Consider the following 27555-nt stretch of genomic DNA (forward strand, 5'->3'; position numbering starts at 1 on the left):
CCTAAAACCATTTCCTATATTCATTGGCGCCATAAATTGAAATTAAAGTTGTCCATTTGCTGTTTATTTTGCCTTTAATTGGGAGCTCGAATGAGAGTTCTGGTTTGGGCAGTAGAGTGGTCCTTTATCTTTGTGAGTGGACGGGAATGTAACAATGTGGGTAACACAATAACCCTATGGTGTCTGGCTGCTTCAAGTGAGTGTGTTTCTTTCAGGGAAGCCATGTCATTGTCTTTAGAGTGTAGCGAAGATGGAATCGGTTTACGCTTTATGGGGAATTGAGGCCTTGTACTCAGGGATACTAATCTGAGCGAAGCCATGAGCTGCTGCTGGTAGTCTTCTCCGTTACATACTGGTGCTAGCATTCTTGGAAAGGGATTTGTCTCTAACAATAACAAGGGCCAGGACATCAGAGCAGCAGGCCCAACATGGGCTATATTAGCACAGTATCTGGAATAGCTCCAGACAAAATATTTTGATAAAATGGTCTTAGTGAAATAGTCATTTCTGCCTTCATAAGGGAAGAATAGAATGAAAGAAAGAAGCAGATTTACAAACAAGAACATCTAAGCCATTCTCTAAAACTAGTATATAGATGAACCACACCTCACCCATGTCCTACATGATCAAACAGCTGTCCTTTTACATAACAGACGGTGCCTGATTTGTAAAATAAAAAGTGCAAGGGCCCTTATCAGGAGGCCACTCCAGCTAGCACCGCCAATTACAGTGCCAGCACAACTACTGACCGTCCTACTCCTACAAGTTTGACAATTCAGACTATCCCTGGCCCCCAAAGCAATGAGAATTCCTTGGGTGACCGGTATTAGTCATTTTTAATATGCATTGAATTAATAAATGTTCTTGTGCTGATCTCTAAACTAGACAACCAGCGCCATCTTGTGACGCACTGGCGTAAGTCCTGGTGTTGACAATTAAGTGCCGGTGCTGAGCACTGGAAACCACTGGCTCAAATTAAGCGGTACATAACAGGCAATATTTACAAGAGATGACATGTACTCGCAGTCTTGTAAAATGTATCCACCATTTACTGAAACCGACCTCTTGAGAAGCCTCTGTTATGTTATATTGATTTGTATAGTGCACTAATCACACAAGAAGGTATCCAGGCACTTGGGCAAGTGTGTAGGTGTGTAGTCCCCAAAGTGCTTATACGAAGAGCCAGGTCTTTAGCTTCTTACGGATCTCAAGAAGTGAGGAGGAGGCTCTGATCTTCTGAGGGAGGTCGTTCCATGCCTTGGGTGTGTTGGAGACGAATGAGAGAGATCCAGTTTTGCTTTCGCAAATTCAGGGACTGTGCGAGTGAGTCAGAAGGTAGGTGTCTAGTGGGTTGGTGAAAGTGTATGCAGCTGTTCAGCTATTCTGGTCATGTGTTGTGTAGGGCTTTGATTGTGTGCATGAAAAGTTGGAATTGGCTGTTCTTGTGAATGGGGAGCTGGTGAAGCTTCTTGAAGTGGGGTGTGATGTGGGTGGGGCGTGGAAGGTCGAGTTTGAGTCTTGAAGCGGTTTCTGGATGGTCCAGAGCCTGTGTAGGAGTTGTTTGGAGATTCTGGTGTAGAGTGTGTTGCCAAAGTCTAGCCTGCTGGTGTTGAGTGCTTGCGTGACGGACCTTTGAGCATGCGTAGGGTGAGGAAGCAAGAGGTGCACACTGCATTGACTTGAGCTGTCATGTTGAGCTTGTCTTCTAGGATGATCCCTAGATTTCTTGTGTGTTCCGTGGGTGTTGGTCCTAGCTCTTAACGGCCACAAGGTTTGTTCGTGGTACAGCTGGTATGTGTGACATAGGAAGGACTGCTCCGGCTTTCATTCTTACTCTATCAATGCAATCTCTACTCCTGCCTTGAGGGATGAAACTCCACCTCCTTTATCAGCTGCTCAACTGCTAGACTTTGTCGAGCACTCTACACACACATTATTGTTAGCAGGACCTGTCGTTTGCATGACCTGCAGGGCAGCCCTCCTCTGCGAACTATGCTGAGTTTGTGTGCCCTGTTGGAGGAACTGCTGCTTTGATTTTATGGCGGGAGGGTCTTAGAAGTACAGTGATAGTCTGTGCCCACAGTCTGCAAACACATAAGAATGAGCTTCTTCGTGACGACCATGAAAAGCTTTGAACAGACCAGCATGGACTCTAGACGGGTGATATCGAAAGCTGAAAATGGACGAGGGAGGGCTCCTGCTGGCCGCTGAAGAAGGTTGATGATGGGACAGAGGACAATCCTAGGCTATACAACTCTGCAGCTTAGAAATTGAAGTTCAGGTTTATTTGGGAACAAGTCTCCAATAATAATAAGTAGTTTCACGGATAAATGCAATAGAAAGCTCCCAACGGGGGGCATCTGGTTCCCTTTCGGTGTTGAGGAGGGCTCCTAATGGGATAAAGTGGGATTCAGTTTGGTGCTGAAGAGGGCTCTCAACTGGGAAGGTGGGATTCGGTCTGGGTGCTGAAGCGGGCACCCAATGGCAGACTGTGGGGTTCGCTTTGGGTGCTGACGAGGGCTCCCAACGGGAGAAGGCGGCGTTCGTTTTGGGTGTTGAAAAGTACCCTGGTGCTAAAGATAGTTTTCAGATTGAGCTCTGCACAGGGTCCCCTAAGAATATTTAGCATGCTTGTTTGCAGTTCATCATGTCTTCTTCCTTTTGCACATTTTTAAACCATTGCTGCTTGATCTTTCACTCATGTCTTCTCCCTTCTTCCTTGTCATGTCCATCCATCTCACCCCTGTCCTTTCATTGTGTGTCCCCTTGTTTCCACCCTCTTCCCCTCCATCCCACAGCAGCCGCTGTTACTGCCCCATCACCCAGCTTCTTCTTGCTTGCCACCTTTTGCACCATTTTGCTCTCCAGCGGTCCACCTTTGGCTCGCATGGTCTCCCTAGCAGACTTACCCCCCTCCCCCACTGCGCTGTAGCGCCCTCTAGTGTTCCTTTGCTAATGGGGTGTTCCCCCGGCTCATGCTGTCATCCCCCCAGATCTGCATGACTCATCCTTGCTCCATCGTAGGAATTCCTTCTTATCCTCTTGTTGTGGCTGTTCCGTCCCAGGTGTCTCCAGAACTATATCCCGCCCCAGAGTTTAACCCTGTCCTGCCCTGTGTGCCGTCAGACCTCCATCCTGCCCGAGAAGGGAGTGGCTGCTCTACAGAATAACTTCTTCATCACCAATCTCATGGAGGTTCTGCAACGCAACCCTGAGTGCAACCGCGAGGACTCCGCCATGATGGATTCAGTCAGCGCAGTCTCGGGGAAGCCACTCTCCTGTCCCAACCACGAAGGCAAGGTAGGTGCAAATATTGTAACTGATAAAACAGTTTTCCCTGATTGTAGCATCAGAATTTGTGAGCACTCAGCTCTTTTACTCTTATCGACGTGCCCCCTGGGGAAGGATGCGGCGACACCACAGATAGCTTGTTATGCATTTTTTTGTAGTCATAATTGATGTGATAGATGGAGCAAAGTACTGGAAGCCAATAGGCCATGTCCTTTAGTGTGGAGAAGTGTGGCTCACAGTGTAGAGCAGGCAGACCCGGAAGCTGAGGTCAGACCCGGGACCAGGGTTCAATTCCCGACGCGGCAGGGTCTTGAGCTCAAATGTCCACGGACTCGATAATTCTCGCTTCGGTGCCTGCTCTAATCATGGGTTCTCACTCTGCAACTCTGGGCATTAAGCTTGCTTAATCTCCACAACGGCCCCCCTGCGGCGGGATGCCTGGCTTTCACCTTGGGGATGCCCTGTAGGGGCTATCTCACAGGGAAAAGCCAGGACGGGTTCCCAAGGCAAGCGCCGGGAAACATCCGGGTAGCTGTGCGCTCAATAAATGCAATAATAATAATAATAATAATAATGTTGCAACGTATGGCTCGGCTCTTAGCTTTGCCAATGCTTATTGAAACCTAACAGCCAAGGAAGAATGATTTTGGCATGCTTTAAAGTATATGACATATTAGAAGCAATGTGCCTGCCTTGTTGACAGGCTAAACCAGTGATAAATGTACAGAAACCAATGAAAGATGGTTGGTCATGCATGCTTGCGCAAACACTGGTTACCACCTTACAATGTTTTTGGCGTACATTCGTCATTGCTTCAGCCTACCAAAAGGGGTGATGTTTTCTAAAGTATTGCGGCAGCCATCTTGGAATGGTAAACCAATGATTAGTAATTGTTATACCATTGGAAGATGGCTTGCCATTAAAGCAGTACGTACATATGGTACCATACAGTGCAAGGGGCAAAAGGGGGGCTCCGTGACTGTGCAACAGTGCATGGAGGGGCTCTTGGACCTGCACAGAAAAAAGAATTGGCAGAACCAAGACAAGCATTGTTGAACGCTCAAAGAAAACTGGTAAAAAGCTCTGGGAAACGTGAGCGGCAAGTAAAGTGCTTGGGAAGCTTCTGGCTTCTTGCCAAAGACAACCATTGGCAAAGCCAACAAAAATAATTTCCAAAGGCAAAATAAAAAAAGTCAATTAAAGGAGAGATTGACTCATGACCCCTAAGGTTCAAGTGCACTAATTTGTTGGTGGATGTTGGCATGTGCACAGGAAAAAATAGCAGTCACTCCGATTGAGTGCAGCTAATGGCTGAAGTGGACCGACTCATTACTCCATGGCGCTGTGAATCACAATGTAATAATCAGTGCAATTAATAATTTAACAGATCAATCGATGAAGGTCGCTGCCCCAGAGCTCATCTATGTATGTACATATTTGGGTATTTTTAGGATTACCCCCACCACCCCCCCTTCTCCGACCAAAACTGGAGTTTGGATAATAGACCTATAAAGTCTAATATTAAACAACATTTTAGGAATTAATTTGCAGATTATTTTTCAATATTTATTTTTTTTAGAAATCACTACCATTTGTGTCCCTGACATTTTTGGAACATTTATGAAACAAAATAGCAAGTGTAGGCTAAATGTGAGCAATTTCACTGAGGTTGGTGAGTTTTGTTTATGCCTTTGAGGTCATGGAGTGGCACTTGGTGCTGGGCCTGCAGCACTAAGGCCATGTGCCGCTGCACTAAGGCCATGTGCCGCTGCACCAAGGCCATGTGCCGCTGCACCAAGGCCATGTGCCGCTGCACCACGGCCATGTGCCGCTGCACCAAGGCCATGTGCCGCTGCACCAAGGCCATGTGCCGCTGCACCAAGGCCATGTGCCGCAGCACCAAGGCCAAGTGCCGCAGCACCAAGGCCATGTGCCGCAGCACCAGGGTCATGTGCCGCAGCACCAGGGTCATGTGCCGCAGCACCAGGGTCATGTGCCGCAGCACCAGGGTCATGTGCCGCAGCACCAGGGCCATGTGCCGCAGCACCAGGGCCATGTGCCGCAGCACCAGGGCCATGTGCCGCAGCACCAGGGCCATGTGCCGCAGCACCAGGGCCATGTGCCGCAGCACCACGGCCATGTGCCGCAGCACCACGGCCATGTGCCGCAGCACCAAGGCCATGTATGTACCGCAGCACTAAGATCGTATACTGTAGCACCAAGGCCATGTGCCGCAGCACCAAGGCCTTGTGCCGCAGCACTAAGATCATGTACCGCATCACCAAGGCCATGTATCGTAGCACCAAGGCCATGTACCGCAGCACCCTGCCTTGGAGGAGGTGTGATGCTCTTGCTGCGGTCAGACCCTGTGGAGACAGCCTACGCCTTGAGCTGGCTCTGACAGTTGTGTCCATTCTTCCTTCTGCAGATGATGGAGTTTTACTGTGGCTCTTGTGAGACCGCCATGTGCCATGAGTGCACCGAGGGGGAGCACCGGGAACACGTCACGGTACCACTGAAGGACGTGGTGGAGCAGCACAAGGCATCTCTGAAAAACCAGCTGGATGCAGTTAAGAGCAGGTACTGTGAGCCGAGGATGGGGCTTTGTGAGAAGCAGAACATGCCGGAGCAGGTGCTTTTTTGAGAAGGTGCATCTGTGACATGGTCTGTGGAGCTAGGTGCAGTTCCCGAGAGGGTGGGCAATCTGAATGGTCTGTAAAGTTATCTGCTGTGAGTGGGGCAGGTGGGGTCCTAGCGTTTGTTGTTCAGTATTTGCTTAAAAATAAGAGGTTCTTAAAAGTATCTTGTCAAACTTGTCTCCTAATTTAATTTGTTTAAAATATTTTAACCCATACACTAACCTGAGATTTGTTCTAAAATTATACTAAAAGACTTTCACAATTGTATTTCACTCACAAAATTCCTACCACCCAGCGTTTCCCACTTTTTCTAATACAAATGTACTACCCCACTTTGTGTGGCTGAGCCTAGGGCTTGTGTTACAAAAGGCCCCACAATGCATCACAGAGAAATCGTCAATAGGGGTAGCTCTGATGTTTGGGCCGGGGCACGGTGGCCACCCCTTGCCCTAGTTTGATGCATGCCTGCTGTGGGCACTGGCCCAGCCACAAAGTGTGGTAGCGTTTTTTGTCCGGACAAGGGGGTAAGGCTGGGTGTTTGGAATTTTGCGGCTCCCTGTGGTTTCTGGAAGTTTACGTCACAGAAATACAAAGAAAATGCGTGATTTTAGGCGAAGTTTCAGGTTTGTGGCTAAGAAAATGTTGTGGGATCCATGCAAGGCACACCAACCAGGACTCACTCAGTTGTCTAGTTTCCAGAAATATCTGGGTGTGGTATTTTTCACTTGGTGGCTGCTGAGCCTGGGCCCAAATAGCACAGCTTCTCCCCATTGCCAAATCAGGTCTTTCTTTGGACACAGAATGCTGGTGTCTCCACATCACATTTTCGTCCCTTTCCTCTCGGCGTCAGGCTCACTCTCACAAGTGCTGCACCATTTTTATCAGGAGACTTGGGTGAATGCTGGGTGGTACAAAATGTGTGGCTCTCCAGAGTCTGGAGCTTTTCTTCACAGAAATGTGAAGAAAAAGTATGTTTTTAGCGAAAGTTTGAGATTTGCAACTGTTTCTGGATAAGAAAACCTGGTAAGGGCCATGCAAGTAACCCCACCCTGTATTCCTCCCGCAAGATTCCAGTTTAAAAAAATTTGCAGGTTTGGTAGCATTCCTAGGTGCCGACTGAGCGAGGACCCAAAATCCACAACTTTGCACACTTTGCAAAAAAGGGTCCGTTTTCAGTGAAAAAATGTGATGTGTCCATGTTCTGTTTTGGGCCGTTTCTTGTCGCAGGTGCAAGGCCTACCATGTTTAAGACAGTGTGCAAAAAAAAAGACATGTTGAAAAAGGCCCTCTGAATCACATTCTAATATGGGTACCCACAAATTCAGAGTTGTACAAATAACCACTGCTACTCTCAGTATTAGGAGTACATTTCAGAAATACATACGTTTTTCACTCTTTGTATTTTACCATATGAAATACTCTATACTCGGTACACAATTAAAAACCATTGGAAGGTGCAGTTCAGTTGTTGGCTCTGTGTACCCTGGGTTCTTGGACAACACAGAAACCCAGAAGGGTCTAGCTGACGTAATGGTACATTGCTTTTGTAAATCGGCCATCATGACAATAAGTTATAGATAAATATGTTATTGAAAATTGGCATTTTGTCCTACCACGTTTCAATATATTTTTTATTTTAGCATTTAATTTATTTGACAAATCTTTGAGGGATATGCAAAAATGACTCTTGCTAAGTTCAAAATGTTGTCTACTTCTCAGAAATATATAGCTTTGTGAGATCACCAGTTGGTTTCACACTTGTTTCCACCACAAACTGGAAGCTAGTTGAAAGCACAAAAAAATAGGAAAAATGGGCTGTCTCTTCGAAAAGTGCCAAAACTATGGTTACATTTGTTTTTTATTCAGCCCTGCTTGTACCTGAAAGCTGAGAAGATGGTGATTCTAGCACAGCAAACCTTGTGTTGATGCAATTTTTACAAAAAAATAAGCCAGACACTTTTTTGTGGAGTACTTTCCCCCTATTTTAACCTAAAAAACCAAACACAAAATAAAGCCATATTTTTCCTATTTTCTCAATCCATAAACCCTGAGTACCTTTATAATCCCCAGAATGTTTGAATAAAAGGCAAAGTATGGCGGTCTAAACGGAAAGTATCCCAAATAGCCAAAAAGTGCTCAGTGCTGTGTTGAAAAAGCCTCAGCAGTTAAGGGGTTAAGAAATTGTGAGCACAATGTAATAATCATAGCCCTGTGGCATCGAATGCCAGCTTCAAATGGTATGATCCTAGGCAAATACTTCACTGTGCCTCTACCCTTAGTCCTCCTATCTGAGAGCAGCTTGAAGGAAGTAACAAAGTTGAAATGGGCGCCATACACAAACCTCTCCTTTTTATGGCTTATTAGACTCTGTGGTTGATAACATTATAGCCACCTCCCCCCAGTGGCATGGATGTGGTTCGCAGCACATTCAGGACGTAGCTTTCAATGGTGCAACAGGTGCAGTGGCACCCAGGCACATGGCTTTTTCGGCCCAGTTACGACTGTTGTCTACTACCCAAGCAGGTGACGAGGGACCCCTTACTCTAGCTTGCCTTAGGGCCCACAAAGCCTGGGACATTGAGCATGCTTAACTGCTCCCTCCTGACACCTGCTTCATGCGTCAAAGCACAGACCCATTGTCGGCCAACCAGTGCAGCCCAAAGGGTGGCACCATCCTGGCAAAGGCCGTGTGTTTATATAGTCCCTAATACGAGCCACCTGTCCGACACTCTGCTCTGCCTGTGGACATCAGCAAACTGTAGCCAGGGAGGCAGTGCGCTCTGCCCAAGATCACACAACTACAATACAGCGGGGTAGGCGGGTTTAGAACCCAGGTTGGTTGGTTCCAATGGCAGAAACAAGATTTCTCTTGTTTTGTTGCTTCAGGAAATAAAGGTTCTGTCTGGCTGGTGGTGGTGAACAGTTCCACACTTGGACCGGAAGAGGCGGGCTTAAATTGCACCTTCACCACTCACATCAATATGTGACTCTCTGCCCATATAGGTAGCGCCCAGAGATGACCTGGGTTGCACTTCTAGCTGTACAAGGAAATGTATCCATCCCAATGATTTTGCTTGTTTGTGTTGAATTGCTTTTGCCCGCAGAGGGGTCCGTACCCTCAAACCTAAAAGAGCCATCGGCCCCCTCCGAGCTCACACGCCCCTGTGCCCGCCCTGTGCACCGAGGTGACATCGCTCGACGCCATCCCTGGTGGGCAGCATTTTATAGAGATGAAAATCTCAAATCTCCGGGACACTGCCAAGAGAGGGCAGGCTCCTGATTGGTCAAAATGTGGCACATAAATCTCCAGCAGTTACCATGACAACCGGTCTGCTGCAGCAGCAACAGCATCTTCATCCTAAAAATAACCGGGCAGCGTTGGCGCCGCATGGGAGGGGGCATCACACGGAGGCTCGGTGACTGCAGAGGGGGTGCGGGGGGGGGGGGGGCAGTCTGCGAGCCTCCTGCGGGGGGAGCGCAGAGCGGGGGCAGCCACGCGCCTGCAGCACACGTGAGTCTCACCTGGTGAGATGCCCGGGCGGGCAGGTCTCTCTGGCGCCGTGGTTCTGTGCCCCCTCCACACCACCTGAGGCGCAGTGCATCACGGGCAGGGGGAACAGCAGGGTACCGCCTGGAGGACATGTTTACCATGGGCTCTGGATCTGCCCACCCGCCGTGGGGCCCCCCTCTGGTGGCATGCAGCGCCTTCTCTGTGTCTCACAGCCCGCAGTCTCCTCCTCTGCCTGAATCTCACAGCCAGAGGCGTTTCAAGGTATGCGCAGAATGGAAAATTGCCCCATAACAAGAGCCCCCCCCTGAGAATGGAAACCTTATCTCTCTCAAGTTCTCGTGGCGTAGTGGGCTGATGCGTCCACTGTAAGGGCCTGTGTTCGACCTCATGGTCACAGGTCCAAATCCTGGAGGTTCCACTCAGCCTTTCATCCTTCTGAGGTCGATACCATTGAGTTGGGTAATAATAAATATGTTACTCAGTGCATGGGTGAACTTGTGCTTTACAAATGCACGTTATGTCTATTCTAGAATCTGACCTTTCTTCCTCTTCTCCTACCTCTGTCTCTCTTTGTCCAGCCTCATCTTAAGGATTTGTGGGTTCCTATTTCAACTGTTTTGTGCTGCAATTAGCACAAAGTGGGTACGAAAATTCAAAGTTGTTATGAGCATGGGGCCAAAAATACACCTTGCTCAGAGCCTCAAAAATCCAAAGACGACACAGCTCACAGCCTCTGCTCTTCACTCAGCCCCTGAATATTGCAGCTGCTGCCCCTTCTCTGTTGTACCACTTCGCATCCCATAACAATGACCCCCTAAATCTCACAGCCTCTGGTTCTCACCGTGCTCCCTGAATTTTCCAGTTGCTGCCCCCTTTGATGTTGTTTGATCCACTGACAGTGACCCCTAAATCTCACAGCCTCTGGTTCTCACCGTGCTCCCTGAATTTTCCAGTTGCTGCCCCCTTTGATGTTGTTTGATCCACTGACAGTGACCCCTAAATCTCACAGCTTCTGCTCCTCTCTCTGCGCCCCTTGAATCTTACAGCTGCTGCCCCCCTTCTCTGGTGTGTGATCCCTCATCCTCTTGAGTGACTCCTGAATCTCAAAGCCTCTGTTCTTCGCCGTGCTCCCAGGGCTCAGGGGCGGCCTTAGGCATGTGCAAGCTGTGCACCTGCACAGGGCCACCAAACCCCAGGGGCCACCACACCAATATATATCCTTAATATAATAATCCTCTGAGATTGGATACATATTTGCTTGGCGGCCCCAGGCAGGGATTTGGCGGCCTCCGGCTCTGTTCCACTTCCAAACACCCTGACCCCCCCCTCTTCACTGGCCTCAGCGCACTGCCCCGCCAGGACCCCCTCTTCCAGGGCCACCTACCTACGCTCCCTGCCCAGGGCCGCCATGAGCCTACAACCGCCCCTGCAGGGCTTTAAGTGGGATTAAAAAAACTGTGTGTGGGGTGGGGGGGGAGTCTCTCAAGGGGGCGTGGCCAATGTAATTAAGGACGTGGCTTAGAAACATGTAAACTAAAAACCTGTGCTCAGCGTAGTGTGCCGCCCAACTTGTAATTTCTTTTTTCTGTCATTGTGTCTAGACATGATACACGTAACATCATACCTACAACAAGTCAGGACTATTGGCCTTGTCATTGGTTGTTAGTTCTATAATATAAATAAGCAGCAACTTGTATATAATATTGAAAAAGCTTTCACTTGAAGCCCTGGTGACACCAGGGCAATGTTGCTGCTCCCGAGTTCCAAAAAGAGAAGGAAAACCAGAGAGAAAATGACTCTCTAAAGGATTTCCCTTCCCCTACAACGCTCCTTTGGCATGACGTCATAACTTCTCCACTAGTGAGAAGTGAGCAGTATGAGCACACGCACATTGATGTGCCTTCTGTCACTGCAGTCTGGAAAAAACTGACCCCCTGTGCCAGGGCACAAAACAGAGCCCGATAGGGACCCGTTTCAAGGTCTCCTTTAAAAAAACTGCTGGTGCTCAGCACCTGTGAGACCCGGCCCACTTAAAGCCCTGGTGCTCCCCGAATATTACAGCTGCTGCCCCCCCTTCTCTGTTGTATGATCGCTCATCCTCTTGACAGTGACCCCTAAATCTCACAGCTTCTGCACCTCTCTGTGCTCCCTAAAGTTTACATCTGCTGCCCCCCTCTCTGATGTCTGATCTCGCAGTCTGCTCTTCCTCTTGTCTGCTCTCGAAACCCAACCGTCCCTCCTTCTGGTGCCTTCTCTCAGTCTCTGTTCCTTCCTCTGTTTCCTGATCTCTCATCCTCTGGCCCCTAAGTCTCACAGCCTCTGCTCTTCTTTCTCTGGTGTCTGCCTCTCACGGCCTCTGCTCCTCTTTCTCTGGTGTCTGCCTCTCACGGCCTCTGCTCCTCTTTCTCTGGTGTCTGCCTCTCTCAGCCTCTGCTCTTCTTTCTCTGGTGTCTGCCTCTCTCAGCCTCCGCTCCTCTTTCTCTGGTGTCTGCCTCTCACGGCCTCTGCTCCTCTTTCTCTGGTGTCTGCCTCTCACGGCCTCTGCTCCTCTTTCTCTGGTGTCTGCCTCTCACGGCCTCTGCTCCTCTTTCTCTGGTGTCTGCCTCTCTCAGCCTCTGCTCTTCTTTCTCTGGTGTCTGCCTCTCTCAGCCTCCGCTCCTCTTTCTCTGGTGTCTGCCTCTCACGGCCTCTGCTCCTCTTTCTCTGGTGTCTGCCTCTCACGGCCTCTGCTCCTCTTTCTCTGGTGTCTGCCTCTCACGGCCTCTGCTCCTCTTTCTCTGGTGTCTGCCTCTCACGGCCTCTGCTCCTCTTTCTCTGGTGTCTGCCTCTCACGGCCTCTGCTCTTCTTTCTCTGGTGTCTGCCTCTCACGGCCTCTGCTCCTCTTTCTCTGGTGTCTGCCTCTCTCAGCCTCCGCTCCTCTTTCTCTGGTGTCTGCCTCTCACGGCCTCTGCTCCTCTTTCTCTGATGTCAGCCTCTGCTCCTCTTTCTCTGGTGTCTGCCTCTCACGGCCTCTGCTCCTCTTTCTCTGGTGTCTGCCTCTCACGGCCTCTGCTCTTCTTTCTCTGGTGTCTGCCTCTCACGGCCTCTGCTCCTCTTTCTCTGGTGTCTGCCTCTCTCAGCCTCCGCTCCTCTTTCTCTGGTGTCTGCCTCTCACGGCCTCTGCTCCTCTTTCTCTGATGTCTGCCTCTCACAGCCTCTGGTCCTGATTCTCTGATGTCAGCCTCTGCTCCTCTTTCGTCCATCATTTCCTTTGGTATCGCTTTGTTCGCCCTAAGTATGCCTAGACGTGGGTCATTTGCTCACTTTGCCACTGGATTCAAGATAGCCTGGCTGAAGAGGATTATGAATCCGAAACCGGTCCCAGGGTGCTTGTTTTCGGTCCAGGGAAGACATGGCTTGGCAGTTCGGGCTGGACTGTTCCCATGAGGCACAGGGTCAGCCTGATTTGCATATGGCCATGTCTGAACTGGGGTGGTGGAGTGAGCTAAAGGATGATGATGGATTAAACCCAGATCAGTTGACTGGGGGTGAGTGTTTGATTTTCTCAAACACTCCGTCCATCATCCCCTTTGGTATCGCCTCTTTCTCTGGTGTCTGCATCTCACAGTCTCTACAGCTCTTTCTCTTGTCTGCCTCTCACAGCCTCTGCTCCTCTTTCTCTGTCTGCCTCTCACAGCCTCTGCTCCTCTTTCTCTGTCTGCCTCTCACGGCCTCTGCTCCTCTTTCTCTGTCTGCCTCTCACGGCCTCTGCTCCTCTTTCTCTGTCTGCCTCTTACAGCCTCTGCCCCTCCTTTCGCTCTCTGTCACAGAACCTTTGCTCATCAACTGTCCGTTTTCGTAGGCGCTTTTCCTCACATCTTCTGTCTGAATCTCGCAAACTCTGCCCCTTCCTTGTCTCACGCAGCCTGTCTAGTATGTGTTACCACTTAGAGTAGGGCAGCGTGAGTACAGTGCTTATTACCCTCTGAATCTCACACCCTGTGCCCCAACCGTGTTACTCTTGGAATCTTTAAACCTGAGCCCCGTCTGAGCTACTCTAGGAATCTCACACCCTGTGCTTTAACTTAGTTACTCTGTGACTCTTTAAAGCTGTGCCCCATCTTTGTTACTCTCGGAATCTCACAGCCTGTGCCATGTTTGCTACACTCTAAGTTGTGCAGCCTATGGCCAATCTTTGTTACTGTCTGAATCTTTAGATCTGCACCCAGACTTTGGTATTCTCAGACTGATGCAGCCTGTGCCCATTGTTTGTTACTCTCTGACTCTTGTAGCCTGGGCTCAGTTTTATTCTCATGGCCGCCTGTGCCCCGTCTTTGTTGCTCTCTGAATCTCAAGTCTTTGCACAGTCTTTGTTACTCTCATACTTGTGCAGCCTTTGCCTGTTTGCTACACTGAATCATGCAGCCTGCGCTCTATCTTTGTTACTCTCTGAACCTTGCAGTCTAGGCTCAGTCTTTGTTACTCTCTGAATCTTGCAGCCATGGATCAGTCTTTGTTACTCTCTGAATCTTGCAGCCTGGGCTCAGTCTTTGTTACTCTCAAAATCTTGCAGCCTGGGCTCATTCTTTGTTACTCTCTGAATCTTGCAGCCATGAACCAGTCTTTGTTACTCTCAGAACCTTGCAGCCTGGGCTCAGTCTTTGTTACTCTCTGAATCTTGGAGCCTTGGCTCAGTCTTTGTTGCTCTCAGAATCTGAAGCCTTTGCACAGTCTTTGTTATCTTTGTTACTCTCAGACTTGTGCAGCCTGTGCCTGTTTGTTACTCTGAATCTTGCAGCCTGGGCCCAGTCTTTGTTACTCTCTGAATTTTGCAGCCTGTGCTCATCCTTGTTACTCTCTGAATCTTGCAGCCATTGATCAGTCTTTGTTACTCTCTGAACCTTGCAGCCTGGGCTCACTCTGTTACTCTCCGAATCTTGCAGCCATGGATCAGTCTTTGTTACTCTCAGAACCTTGCAGCCTGGGCTCAGTCTTTGTTACTCTCTGAATCTTGGAGCCTTGGCTCAGTCTTTGTTGCTCTCAGAATCTGAAGCCTGTGCACAGTCTTAGTTATCTTTGTTACTCTCAGACTTGTGCAGCCTGTGCCTGTTTGTTACTTTGAATCTTGCAGCCTGGGCCCAGTCTTTGTTACTCTCTGAATTTTGTAGCCATTGATCAGTCTTTGTCACTCTCTGAACCTTGCAGCCTGGGCTCAGTCTATGTTACTCTCCGAATCTTGCAGTCTGTGCTCATCTTTGTTACTCTCTGAATCTTGAAGCCATGGATCAGTCTTTGTTACCCTCTGAACCTTGCAGCCTGGGCTCAGTCTTTGTTACTCTCTGAACCTAGCAGCCTGCTCTCAATCTTTGTTACTCTCTGAACCTTGCAGCCTGGGCTCAGTCTTTGTTACTCTCTGAACCTTGCAGCCTGGGCTCAGTCTTTGTTACTCTCTGAACCTTGCAGCCTGCTCTCAATCTTTGTTACTCTCTGAACCTTGCAGCCTGGGCTCAGTCTTTGTTACTCTCTGAACCTTGCAGCCTGGGCTCAGTCTTTGTTACTCTCTGAATCTTGCAGCCATGGATCAGTCTTTGTTACTCTCAGAACCTTGCAGCCTGGGCTCAGTCTTTGTTACTCTCTGAATCTTGGAACCTTGGCTCAGTCTTTGTTGCTCTCTGAATCTGAAGCCTGTGCACAGTCTTTGTTATCTTTGTTACTCTCAGACTTGTGCAGACTGTGCCTGTTTGTTACTCTGAATCTTGCAGCCTGGGCCTAGTCTTTGGTACTCTCTGAATTTTGCAGCCTGTGCTCATCCTTGTTACTCTCTGAATCTTGCAGCCATTGATCAGTCTTTGTTACTCTCTGAACCTTGCAGCCTGGGCTCAGTCTTTGTTACTCTCTGAACCTTGCAGCCTGGGCTCAGTCTTTGTTACTCTCTGAACCTTGCAGGCTGAGCTTAGTCTTTCTTACTCTCTGAATCTTGCAGCCTGGGCTCAGTCTTTGTTACTCTTTGAATCTTGGAGCCTTGGCTCAGTCTTTGTTGCTCTCAGAATCTGAAGCCTTTGCACATTCTTTGTTATCTTTGTTACTCTCAGACTTGTGCAGCCTGCACCTGTTTTCTACTCTGAATCTTGCAGCCTGGAGCCAGTCTTTGTTACTCTCTGAATTCTGCAGCCTAGGCTCATCTTTGTTACTCTCTGAATCTTGCAGTCTGGGCTCATCTTTGTTACTCTCTGAATCTTGCAGCCATGGATCAGTCTTTGTTACTCTCTGAATCTTGCAGCCTGTGCTCATTCTTTGTTACTCTCTAAATCTTGCAGCCATGAACCAGTCTTTGTTACTCTCAGAACCTTGCAGCCTGGGCTCAGTCTTTGTTACTCTCTGAATCTTGGAGCCTTGGCTCAGTCTTTGTTGCTCTCAGAATCTGAAGCCTGTGCACAGTCTTTGTTATCTTTGTTACTCTCAGACTTGTGCAGACTGTGCCTGTTTGTTACTCTGAATCTTGCAGCCTGGGCCCAGTCTTTGGTACTCTCTGAATTTTGCAGCCTGTGCTCATCCTTGTTACTCTCTGAATCTTGCAGCCATTGATCAGTCTTTGTTACTCTCTGAACCTTGCAGCCTGGGCTCAGTCTTTGTTACTCTCTGAACCTTGCAGCCTGGGCTCAGTCATTGTTACTCTCTGAACCTTGCAGGCTGGGCTTAGTCTTTCTTACTCTCTGAATCTTGCAGCCTGGGCTCAGTCTTTGTTACTCTTTGAATCTTGGAGCCTTGGCTCAGTCTTTGTTGCTCTCAGAATCTGAAGCCTTTGCACATTCTTTGTTATCTTTGTTACTCTCAGACTTGTGCAACCTGCACCTGTTTTTTACTCTGAATCTTGCAGCCTGGACCCAGTCTTTGTTACTCTCTGAATTTTGCAGCCTAGGCTCATCTTTGTTACTCTCTGAATCTTGCAGCCATGGATCAGTCTTTGTTACTCTCTGAATCTTGCAGCCTGTGCTCATCCTTGTTACTCTCTGAATCTTGCAGCCATGGATCAGTCTTTGTTACTCTCTGAATCTTGCATCCTGGGCTCAGTGTTTGTTACTCTCTGAACCTTGCAGCCTGGGCTCAGTCTTTGTTACTCTCTGAACCTTTCAGCCTGGGCTCAGTCTTTGTTACTCTCTGAATCTTGCAGCCTGGGCTCAGTCTTTGTTACTCTCCGAATCTTGGAGCCTTGGCTCGGTCTTTTTTGCTCTCAGAATCTGAAGCCTTTGCACAGTCTTTGTTACTCTGACTTGTGCAGCCTGTGCCTGTTTGTTACTCTGAATCTTGCAGCCTGGGCCCAGTCTTTGTTACTCTCTGAATCTTGCAGCCTGGGCTCATCTTTGTTACTCTCTGAATCTTGCAGCCTGGGCTCATCTTTGTTACTCTCTGAATCTTGCAGCCATGGATCAGTCTTTGTTACACTCTGAATCTTGCATCCTGGGCTCGGTCTTTGTTACTCTCTGAACCTTGCAGCCTGGGCTCAGTCTTTGTTACTCTCTGAATTTTGCAGCCTAGGCTCATCTTTGTTACTCTCTGAATCTTGCAGCCATGGATCAGTCTTCGTTACTCTCTGAATCTTGCAGCCTGTGCTCATCCTTGTTACACTCTGAATCTTGCATCCTGGGCTCGGTCTTTGTTACTCTCTGAACCTTGCAGCCTGGGCTCAGTCTTTGTTACTCTCTGAATCTTGCAGCCTGGGCTCAGTCTTTGTTCCTCTGAATCTGCAGCCATTGATCAGTCTTTGTTACTCTCTGAATCTTGCAGCCATGGATCAGTCTTTGTTACTCTCTGAATCTTGCAGCCATGGATCAGTCTTTGTTACTCTCTGAATCTTGCAGCCTGGGCTCAGTCTTTGTTCCTCTGAATCTTGCAGCCATTGATCAGTCTTTGTTACTCTCTGAATCTTGAGCCATGGATCAGTCTTTGTTACTCTCTGAATCTTGCAGCCATGGATCAGTCTTTGTTACTCTCTGAATCTTGCACCCTGTGCTCATCTTTGTTACACTCTGAATCTTGCAGCCATAGATCAGTCTTTGTTACTCTCTGAATCATGCATCCTGGGCTCAGTCTTTGTTACTCTCTGAACCTTGCAGCCTGGGCTCAGTCTTTGTTATTCTCTGAATCTTGCATCCTGGGCTCATCTTTGTTACTCTCTGAATCTTGCAGCCATAGATCAGTCTTTGTTCCTCTCTGAATCATGCATCCTGGGCTCATCTTTGTTACTCTCTGAATCTTGCAGCCATAGATCAGTCTTTGTTCCTCTCTGAATCATGCATCCTGGGCTCATCTTTGTTACTCTCTGAACCTTGCAGCCTGGGCTCAGTCTTTGTTACTCTCTGAACCTTGCAGCCTGGGCTCAGTCTTTGTTACTCTCTGAATCTTGCAGCCTGTGCTCATCAGTCTTCGTTACTCTTTGAATCTTGCAGCCTGGGCTCAGTCTTTGTTACTCTCCGAATCTTGCAGCCTGGGCTCAGTCTTTGTTACTCTCTGAATCTTGCAGCCTGTGCTCATCAGTCTTCGTTACTCTTTGAATCTTGCAGCCTGGGCTCAGTCTTTGTTACTCTCCGAATCTTGCAGCCTGGGCTCAGTCTTTGTCACTCTCTGAATCTCATGCCTTTTACACACACTTTCTCGCTCTCTGAATATCGCAGCCTTTACACACTTGTTACCCTCTGAATTTTGCAGTCTGGGCTCAGTTTTATTACTGTCTCAATCTCAAGGCATGTGCCCAGTCTTTGTTTTCTGAAGCTCGTGTTTTTCCACCAGTCTTCGTTACTCTTAGACTTGTGCAGCTCATGCCCAATGTTTAATATTCTCCGAACCCTGCAGCCTGTGCACAGTTCTTTGTTACTCTCTGAATCTTGAAACCTGCTCCTAGCCTTTGCTTCTCTCTGAATCTTAAAACCTGTTCCAAGCGTTTGTTACTCTCTGAATCTTGAAACCTGCTCTCAGCCTTTATTTCTCTCTGAATCTTAAAACCTGCTCCTAGCCTTTGTTACTCTCTGAATCTTGAAACCTGCTCCAAGCCTTTGTTACTCTCTGAATCTCACCGTGTGTCCTTTTCTTCCTTATGTCCTGAATATGACAAAGACTCTAGTAGAATTAAGGCTTCATACTTTTCCACAATACCCTAGTATAGCCAAAGGTTCCCTTTGGTGTCCCCGGACCCTCCCTTCGGTAGCATTTGCTGGGCTTCAGGCTTAAACTGTAAAGGGGTATCTGGAGCCAACAGCCTAATACAATACAAAAAAGAGATAAAGAAGTTAATATCGTGAAAGTTAAGTAAATCTACAAATTTAATATGCATTCCAGGCCGACTGACAATTGGAGATTTGCAGATAAATATTAAGTAAATGATTATCATAAATAGGTAGCAGCACCAACCACTCTTTTATTAATCATTGTCACTCAAATGTTTTTATTTTTTGATTTTGTGGATGCATGATTGTCTCTTTAGCCTTTGCTTTTTCAGTGAATTTCTCGGTTTTTTAAACATAAAGTGAAATGTCATTACCACACCAAACTATAGTGTCACTTGAACTGTTTATTTTCTGTGAATTGCTGTTCTTTTTTCCAAAAGCAGAAACTTATTACCATGTCTGTCACTGTAACCTTTAGTGTTTTCAGTTAATTTCTGGAGTCTTTTTTATCATAGTCCCCCAAACTCAGTCGCTGAGCATAGATTTTAACCACACGCTAGAAAGCTTTGGATACCGGGCCTGACCCGTGTCTAGGCCCTGCACGCTACCCCTCGTGGGCAGCCAGTGACCCACCACGCATGGCCACATGCCTTGGATAGCGTGATGTGTTGGCTACAGGCCCTGTCCCGCGGCCTGGACATATATCCCCTGCAACAGTCCAAGCCTCTGCCACGCACAGCCTTCAGGTGTGCATGGTGGTGGATTGGCCACAGGGCCTGGCCTTTAACCCCTTGCATGCTTGTGACGGAACCGTTCCGTCACAAGCCTCGGGTGAGCTGTGCTTGTGACGGAACAGTTCCGTCACGGCCCGCTCGCCGCGCCTGCACGGCGCGAATTCCGCGCCTGCGCTGAGGCTTTAATGGGCGGGCGGGTTCGTGACGGAACCGTTCCGTCACAAGCACAGCTCACCCGCGAGCCGTGACGGAGCGGTTCCGTCACTAGTATGGAACCGCCGCGCGGCCGCCCCACCCCCTTAGCGCTGCGGCGGAATAACCGCCGCAGTGAAGGGGTTAACCAGCCGCCCCCAGACGGCCAACGCCTTTTGTTGACCACCGCCCCCACCCCTCCCACAGTCACACTTTGACTTAGTAGATGCTAACTCTCTTCACTTTTTTACACTCTGCATTCACTTTTGTCCCCCAGCTTCTTGCTCTGTCAGAACACTTCTCTTACTCTGTGCCCCTCACCGGTCTTGAGCTATGGGCAAGCTGCACATCTCGTTCTGCTGCGCAAATTTGCAAAAACAAAGCTGATTGAAGAAATGCTTACATTGATCTTGGGCACTGTTGTTTGCCCACTGAATCCTTTTTAGAGAGAGATCAGCTGTAGGCTGAGATTAATACAAGCATCACACCCATCACATTTCTGTTCTCCTCCGTACAGCGGGTGGATTAATGTCTTGCTTCTATCCGCAGGCTCCCGCAGCTGACGTGCTCCATAGCTCTGGTCACTGAGATCAGTAAGCAGCTGATTGACCGTAAGAATGATGCCATCTCCGAGATCAGCGGCACGTTCGAAGACCTAGAAAAGGCATTGCACCAGCGGAAGAACACATTGATTCATGATCTGGAGGCCATCTGTGGTGCCAAGCACAAGGTAGGCACACGATTATACACCACCGTAGGTGTATTTGCAAGCACAGACTGAGTTGGCAGCTGGCAGCTAAAAAGGCAGACTGAGCAGTACTGATTGTGTAAACAAGGCACGCGGAGCAGTACTGATTGTGTAAACAAGGCACGCTGATCAGTACTTATTGTGTAAACATGGCAAACTGAATGAATGAATGTTGGATTTATGGAGCGCGTGGTTACCCTGAGGCGTCCCAGCGCTGTACCACTGGGGAACCCGTCCTGGTTTTCACTGGGCATCCCCAAGGTGCAGCCAGGCATCCCCGGCGGTGATGGGGCCGGAGTGGAGATTAAGCAAGCTATTGCTCCGAGTTGCAGCGTGGGACCCCATGGTTAGAGTGGCACCGAGGCGAGATTTATTGGGCCCGCTGACATTGGTCCTGCACTCGGCTGCGGCGGGAATTGAACCCTGGTCCCCGGGCCGACCTCTGCCTCCGGGTCTGCCGCCTCTAACCGTTGAGCCACACTTCTCCACTGCTCAGGACTAATTGTGTAAACAAGACAGACTTGGCAGTACTGATTGTGTAAACAAGGCCGACTGCTCAGGAATGATTGTGTAAACAAGACCGACTGGACAGGACTGATTGTATAAACAAAGTATACTGAGCAGTACCGTGTGTATAAACGAGGCACGCTGAATAGTGATGATTGTGTAAACCAAGCAGACTTAGCAGTACTGATTGTGTAAACTAGGTAGACTGAGCAGGACAAATTGCGTAAACAAGGCAGACTGAGCAGTATTGATTGTGTAAACAAGGCAGAGGGCTCAGGATTGATTGTGTAAACAGGGCATGCTGAGTAGTGTTGAATGTGTAAGTAGAGCAGACTGAGCAGGACTGATTGTGTAGACAAGGCAGACTTAGCAGTATAGATTATGTAAATTTGAGCAGATTGAGCAGGACTGAGTGCGTAAACAGGGCATATTGAGCAGCACTGATTGGGTAAACAAGGAAGACTGAGCAGTACTGATTGTATAAACGAGGCACGCTGAGTAGTGCTGATTGTGTAAACAGAGCAGACGTAGCAGTACTGATTGTGTAAACTAGGCAGACTGAGCAGGACAGATTGCGTAAACAAGGCAGATTGAGCAGTACTGATTGTATAAATGAGGCATGCCGAGCAGTGATTGTGTAAACAAGGCAGACTGAGCAGTACTGATTGCGTAAACAAGGCAGACTGCTCAGGATTGATTGTGTAAACAAGGCAGAGTGGGCAGGACTGATTGTGTAAACCAGGCAGACTGAGCAGTACTGATTGCGTACATAAGGAACACAGAGTAATGCTGATTGCGTCAACAGGGCAGATTGAGCAGGACTGTGTAAACAAGGCAGACAAACAGGAGTGGTTGTATAAACACGGCAGACTACTCAGGACTGATTGTGTAAACAAGGCACGCTGAGCAGTAAAGGCACGCTGAGAAGTACTAATTGCGTAAACAATTATCTTACAGGAACAACTTATGTGTCGTGCATTGGGTTGATAGCTGTAGGATAAAAGATGTGGGGACAGCTTGTAGGTATGTTCTGCAGTTAAGTATATTCTCAGTGACTGCCAAACCTTCACTTTGGGGAAGGTTAATGTAGAGTGATTCTATGTCCTAGGTACAGAGAATGTCTGTTTCAGGATTAAACGGGTGATGTTCAACTTGGTTTATCATATCTATGCTGTCCCTGACATAAGTGAGTTTTCGTACAAAGTCCTCTATAAAGAAATCAACATACTTTCCAAGAGGTTCCAAATTGGAAACACATCCAGAGATGATGGGTCATCTGAGGCAGTCTCCGTGTTCTTATGTAGTTTGGGAAGGGTTTAAATGACAGGTGTTCTGGGAAATTTGGTGTTGAGGAACACAAATGCATTTTGGGTTAGGTAACCTGTCGTATTGCCTTCCTCTGTGATGTTTAAGATAATATTTTGAATTTCATGTGTTGGATCCGTTGGCAGTTTTTGATAATGGTGGGTATTGGTCGATTGCCTGCGAAAGTCCACTTTATAGGAGCCAATATTCTGCACCACAATTCCACTGCCATCATCAGTGGTTTAATAACCACTGTATGACTTGATTTCAGGCTGGCAAGGGCCTTATTTTTCTTGTAGTGGTAGGTTGTAGGGAATAAAGGTCGGTGTGTGTTCAAGTCTGGTTAGCTCTTTGAGAACCAATTTCCAGGCCTAGGCGTAATTCGCTGAGTTTTGCTATGTGGAACTCCACAAAGTTACAAAAAAACACTGCGAAGTTCCGCGAGTGGCGGAGTGCACTGCAAACTGCAGTTTGTGCTGGTATTCCTGCCGCTCAGGTAGACCTGAGAGGCAGCTCACGCTTGCGAACTTAGCGTTCGCGATCTCGAGGTGGGAAAAAACTCTGCTACACATCGCGAAGTGGAGTTTTCTGCACTCCGCAAGCTCCGCGGAGTGCAGAAAACTCCGCAAACTGAGCAAAATTCACCGCCCAGGCCTACCAATTTCTCAAAAGTATGCATCTCTGTGGGAAGGGAGCCATGTGGGGGAGAATAGGTCATTGGATGTCGTAAAGTTGTGTTCGCACTACAAGGAGTGCATGGGTTATTTTGGAGGAAGAATGATAAACGAATTTTACGGAAAATGCGTAATCGCTCTGTTTGAAGTTCCCAAAAATTGGAAGGAAGTGTTGGGACGAATGAAAGACCTTTACGTCTTCAGATAGAAGATGTGAAGATAGGTTGAAAATGGGTACAGTCTGTGTAGTTTCCATGGTGCTGTCGTTATTAATGGAAATGGCCACTGGTGGTAGTACTGTTGTGTTTGTCGGTCTCCCGGTGTACTATACCATCGTTGTTGTCGTCCTCTGCCCCGTGTGGTTGGTTGGCCCTGACATGTCCCTAAAAAAGCCTGGTTTTGTGCGTCATCCTGAGGCTGTGGACATTGGCCGTCAGTGACTGTGGGACAGTGGCCACCAGGGGGGTGTCCTCAGAAGACAAAGGTGACGCAAGGAGCATTGCGAGAAACCCCATGAGAGTAAACCGCCCTCCCCCTCCAAGTCCTGCCTCAGTGCAACCCCCCGCAGTCTACACTCTAGAGGCCACAGTTCACCCCCACACACACACCATGCTGCACTATCACCGTGCACCCGAAGCTGCATCCGTCCACATCACCTCTCACACACTGCCCCCCCCCCCCCACCACAAGACATCGCCAGAGTGTGAGTGAGGCCCACATGGACCAGTGTTTGTGTGAAGACGTACGCAGTGCTGCCCAGTTATACCTCCGTGCTTGTGTGCACAGCTTACAGTGGAGCTTTATTTCACAGTAGTGCTGTGTTGCATGTTTAAGTTATGTTTTGCACTGTGTATTATCGGTTAAATCCGTTGTGTTGTGTTAGATTGGCCATATTGTGTTGTGTTTCTTGTGCTGTGCCGCCGCTGTCCCTTTGCAGGAGTTTGGCTCACTGTGTTCTCCGTTGCGCGGTGTTGTGATGCCACGTGGGCCGTGTGGTAACGTGCACTGAGTTCCAGTGCCAGAGTCCCCCCCCACCCCCCAATCCCCCTTACCTGACTCCCCCCTGGGCCTCCTCGCCGGGGGCACCCCCAGAGCTCCACCGGCCATGCCCCCCCACCCCCGCCCTTCCTTCACGTGCACAGACGGCTGTTTCAAGGCCAGCTCACGCCCCTTCCAGCACCCGTGTCCTCGTCCCTAGGGTTAGCGTGGCCATATTTTGAAAAACAGAAACCGGGACATTTACCAAACATAGAAGGACTATCATTTTACGTTGGCAGAGAATTACTTTTAATACTGTGCTCATCAACAAAGAAACCGGGACCCGAGGCACTTACTGGCACATGCATCAATGTAGGCTTTTGCGATTCATAAATAGCGAATTTTAAGGAATCGCTATTTAGGAATCGCAAAAGCCTATGCATGTAGGAATCGCTATAAAAATAGCGATTCCTAAGCATTCCTTAATTGCTACTCGCAAATTGCGAGTCGCAATTAAGGAATGCTGTCCCATTCATTCCTATGGGCCTACAGGCCCTTAGGATTGAGTTGGAGATTGCATGAGCAATTTGCGAGTACCAGTAGGTACTCGTAAATTGCTCATGCAATTTCAAGGGTGCAAGGGTGTCAAAATGACACCCTGTTGAACCCCTGAAATTGATCTCTGCACATATGTTGCTCACACCCATGCCTAAGGGCATGTGTGTGCGCAACATGAAACTTTGGAAAATGCACATCTCAATTTAGAGATTCCTTAAATTGCGATTTTTGCATTTGGGATGATGCATCCAAAATGCAAAAATACTGGTGGCAAAGGGGCGGTTTCTGAGAATCTGCCCGTTTGCGACCGGTTTTTGATTTGATGCATGGGGCTCTTAGAGAGTAAATTAAAAGCAACATTTAAACCCAGCCTCGTGTTGTGTGTGTTATTTGCATTGCTTACTCTAAAGAGCTGCCAGCTAGTCAGACCTTGGAAAATGTCTTCTCATATTTACAGTCGACCGTTTCAGAGAACCGGGGTATGTACAAAATTAGCTGAAATCCGCCGGGACAGCTGGTGCACACCGGGGCTGTCCCGGCAACTCCGGGTCGCCGGGTCATCCTATCTAGGGTGCGTGTGCGTGTGTGTGTGTGTGCGTGTGGCTGTCATAGGAGCCGCCCTCACGTGCTGTGTGAGCCCGGAGTCCGTGAGAGGACGCCTCGCCCATTGTAAGCATCTTCACTAGCATCTTACTGATGCAAGGCGGCCCTAGCAACAGCTCTGCGCTGCCATTGGTTGAAGACCCTAGCAACCGGCTGCATCCAGCGCTGGCAGCACACGGGCAGCCCTGGCAATAATAGCTGCTTGTGAATGCACGACCGTCGTGCCGTGCAGCTGGTGTGTACAGTGCAGGGCTGTACACTAAGCCGTCAGCCCCCAGCGGGCGGGTGTGCCCCCACTGAACACGTAGTCGCAGATGCAGGCGCCTGTGTCATGCCATAGGAACTGATGTCTCGGGGCATTAACATCCGTTAGTATCCTGTATATGACAGTTGTTGAAAGCGGGCGTGAGGGGCCTGGTATCTGCGGGCTTCAATGCCAGGCTCTGTTACCCCGCCCTCATTGAAAACTCACTGCACGTTATCGTCATGACAACTGTTTATTCTGAGGTCACCTGCAAACTACCCGACATCCCGCGTACCCATGTGTGTGCCTGTACTGTTCTGTGCCTTTGTGCGTGTGTACAGAAGAGAACCCTCGAAGACGCTTGATGGGTCTTTGTGCAGACGCCAGAGACACTGCAACCAGCCATTGGGTTTGTGACCATATCAGGGCATTAAGTGGGCCGGGTTCTGTCGGTGCTCAGCACCGCAGGTTCTAAAACGCAGGTGTCCAGACGGCTCCCTATCGGGCTCTCTTTTTGCCCTCAGCCTCGGGGTGAAACTTTTTTTGTTAACTCTGCAGCAGTGTCACCCTTCGCTGTCTTTGAGGTGAGGTCAGAGGGACTCGCCACAGTTCTTTCACAGTCTCAACATTCAGAGCTGAAGCATCTTCATTATTATATCAACGAAGTCGTAGGTGTTGCTTACTTATCTATGGAACTAACAGTCAGTGACAAAGCCAATAGTCCTGATCTATTGTAGGTGTAAAGTTACTTATTGTATTATATGTCTGGATGCAATGACAGAAGCAGCAAAATACCAGTGGGGCGGCTCACTGTCACCTGAGCTATAAGCACAGATTTTTAGTTTACGTGTTTTAACGCCACGCCCTTAATTACACTGGCCACGCCCCTTTGAGAGATCCCCAGTTTTTTCATCCCACTTCAAGCCCTGCATGCAGTACAATCAACATGCGGATGTGCGATATTCCCTGTTGTGTGTAGGTGCACAGAAGGCACCGCTAATGATCAGGACGTGTGGTTGTTTGACAGCCACAAGCGCACTACTGGGAGACAACGTAACCGACTATTGAAAGTGTGTGTGTGTGTGTACTCACTGAAGATAGTGCTGGCACATGGCTATTTGCTCTAGGGCGTTGCGACTGGTGCCACTGCACCGGGGGCTGACTTCGGGTGGAGACGCCCTATTTGCAGGTACATTATTTTTTTAAAAGCACCTGCTGCTTTGCTGGCCTCCAGCAATTTTCAGGCAGTAATAAAAATGTCAACATAACTCCGGTGATTAATGTTCTTGCTGGAGACAGATCAAAGTTTTGTCTAGTGCAAGTTTTGGCTCATCATAAGGTAGCACCGAGGGTTAATGAGGCTGCTGCAGAGAAAATGTACCATGTAGATCACAAAGTGCACATAATGTAAATAGAAACAAGTTGGTGGAGGGAATGCCAGACAATGGAACATTCACCCCCAGTCACAAGGATCTGGGTTAAATCCATCATACTTTTGCTCACCACGCCACCCCAGTTCAGACATGGCCATATGCAAATCAGTCTTGACCCTGTGCCTCATGGGAACAGTCGTGCCTGAACTGCCAAGCCATGTCTTCCCTGGACTGGAAACAAACATCCTAGGACCGGCTTCACGGCCAGACGTGGGTCCTGTGCTCTCCATACCACTGGAGTCAAGCTATCCTGGCTGAGGAAGAGTGAAACCCCGAAACTGGTCCTAGGATGCTTGTTTCCAGTCCAGGGAGGACCTGGCCTGGCAGTTCGGGCTGGACTGTTCCCATTGGGCACAGGGTCAAGACTGATTTGCATATGGCTGGGTCCTAACTGGAATGGCATGGTGAGCAAAACAATGATGGATTTAGACCCAGATCTCTGTACTGGGGTTAAAGTATGGCATTGTTCTGCATTCTGTCCATCAATTGTTCTTTTTGCATAATGTAAATAGGTCAGTGCATTACTGCTTCTGTCTAAGATGCCCTTTTATTACTTGCAGTTTCTAAGTTAAAATCATCACATGGAAGAGTGAGCTATTCACTATCATCAAAGAGCTGCATGCAGACTGCAAGGTATAGATTAGAGTGTTATGATTTTTCCTGTCTTTTATTATCCTAATGTTGCAAGAAGGGTAGAACCCCCCCCAACCACGGTGTTACTTTTCAAATTCTGAGTTTGTGCTTCTACAGACCCGCACTCTTTAACTATCCTGCCTACCAGGATGACGTGATTCCCACACCTTGTAGTCCTCTGTCTTGTGTAACATTTCCCGACACTGATTTACACACCAATGATTGATTATCTCTATGCAATGTATGTGTCATGGAAAGTACTCTGACACCCTGCACTGGTATGAGTGGCACTATAAAATGAACTGCATCTGATTGAGAGTGGACATGGGGACTTGAGGGGCACTGTTAACCCCTCCCCTGCGGG

At 48.5% G+C, this 27555-nt stretch overlaps 1 protein-coding gene across 2 annotated transcripts in view; it reads left to right on the top strand.

The window, feature by feature from the left end:
* TRIM3 (tripartite motif containing 3) overlaps positions 1 to 27555 on the top strand; it is a 288298-nt gene that overhangs the window by 172147 nt on the left and 88596 nt on the right. For both annotated transcript variants that reach the window (XM_086933707.1, XM_086933708.1), the window contains exons 3-5: positions 3066 to 3300; positions 5720 to 5871; positions 20058 to 20238. In XM_086933707.1, the coding sequence (XP_086789833.1) occupies positions 3066 to 3300; positions 5720 to 5871; positions 20058 to 20238 (568 nt within the window). The remainder of the gene's footprint in view (positions 1 to 3065; positions 3301 to 5719; positions 5872 to 20057; positions 20239 to 27555) is intronic.

The sequence above is a fragment of the Lissotriton vulgaris genome, chromosome 8 (assembly GCF_964263255.1).
Source record: "Lissotriton vulgaris chromosome 8, aLisVul1.2, whole genome shotgun sequence".
NCBI classification, from domain to species: Eukaryota; Metazoa; Chordata; class Amphibia; order Caudata; family Salamandridae; genus Lissotriton; species Lissotriton vulgaris.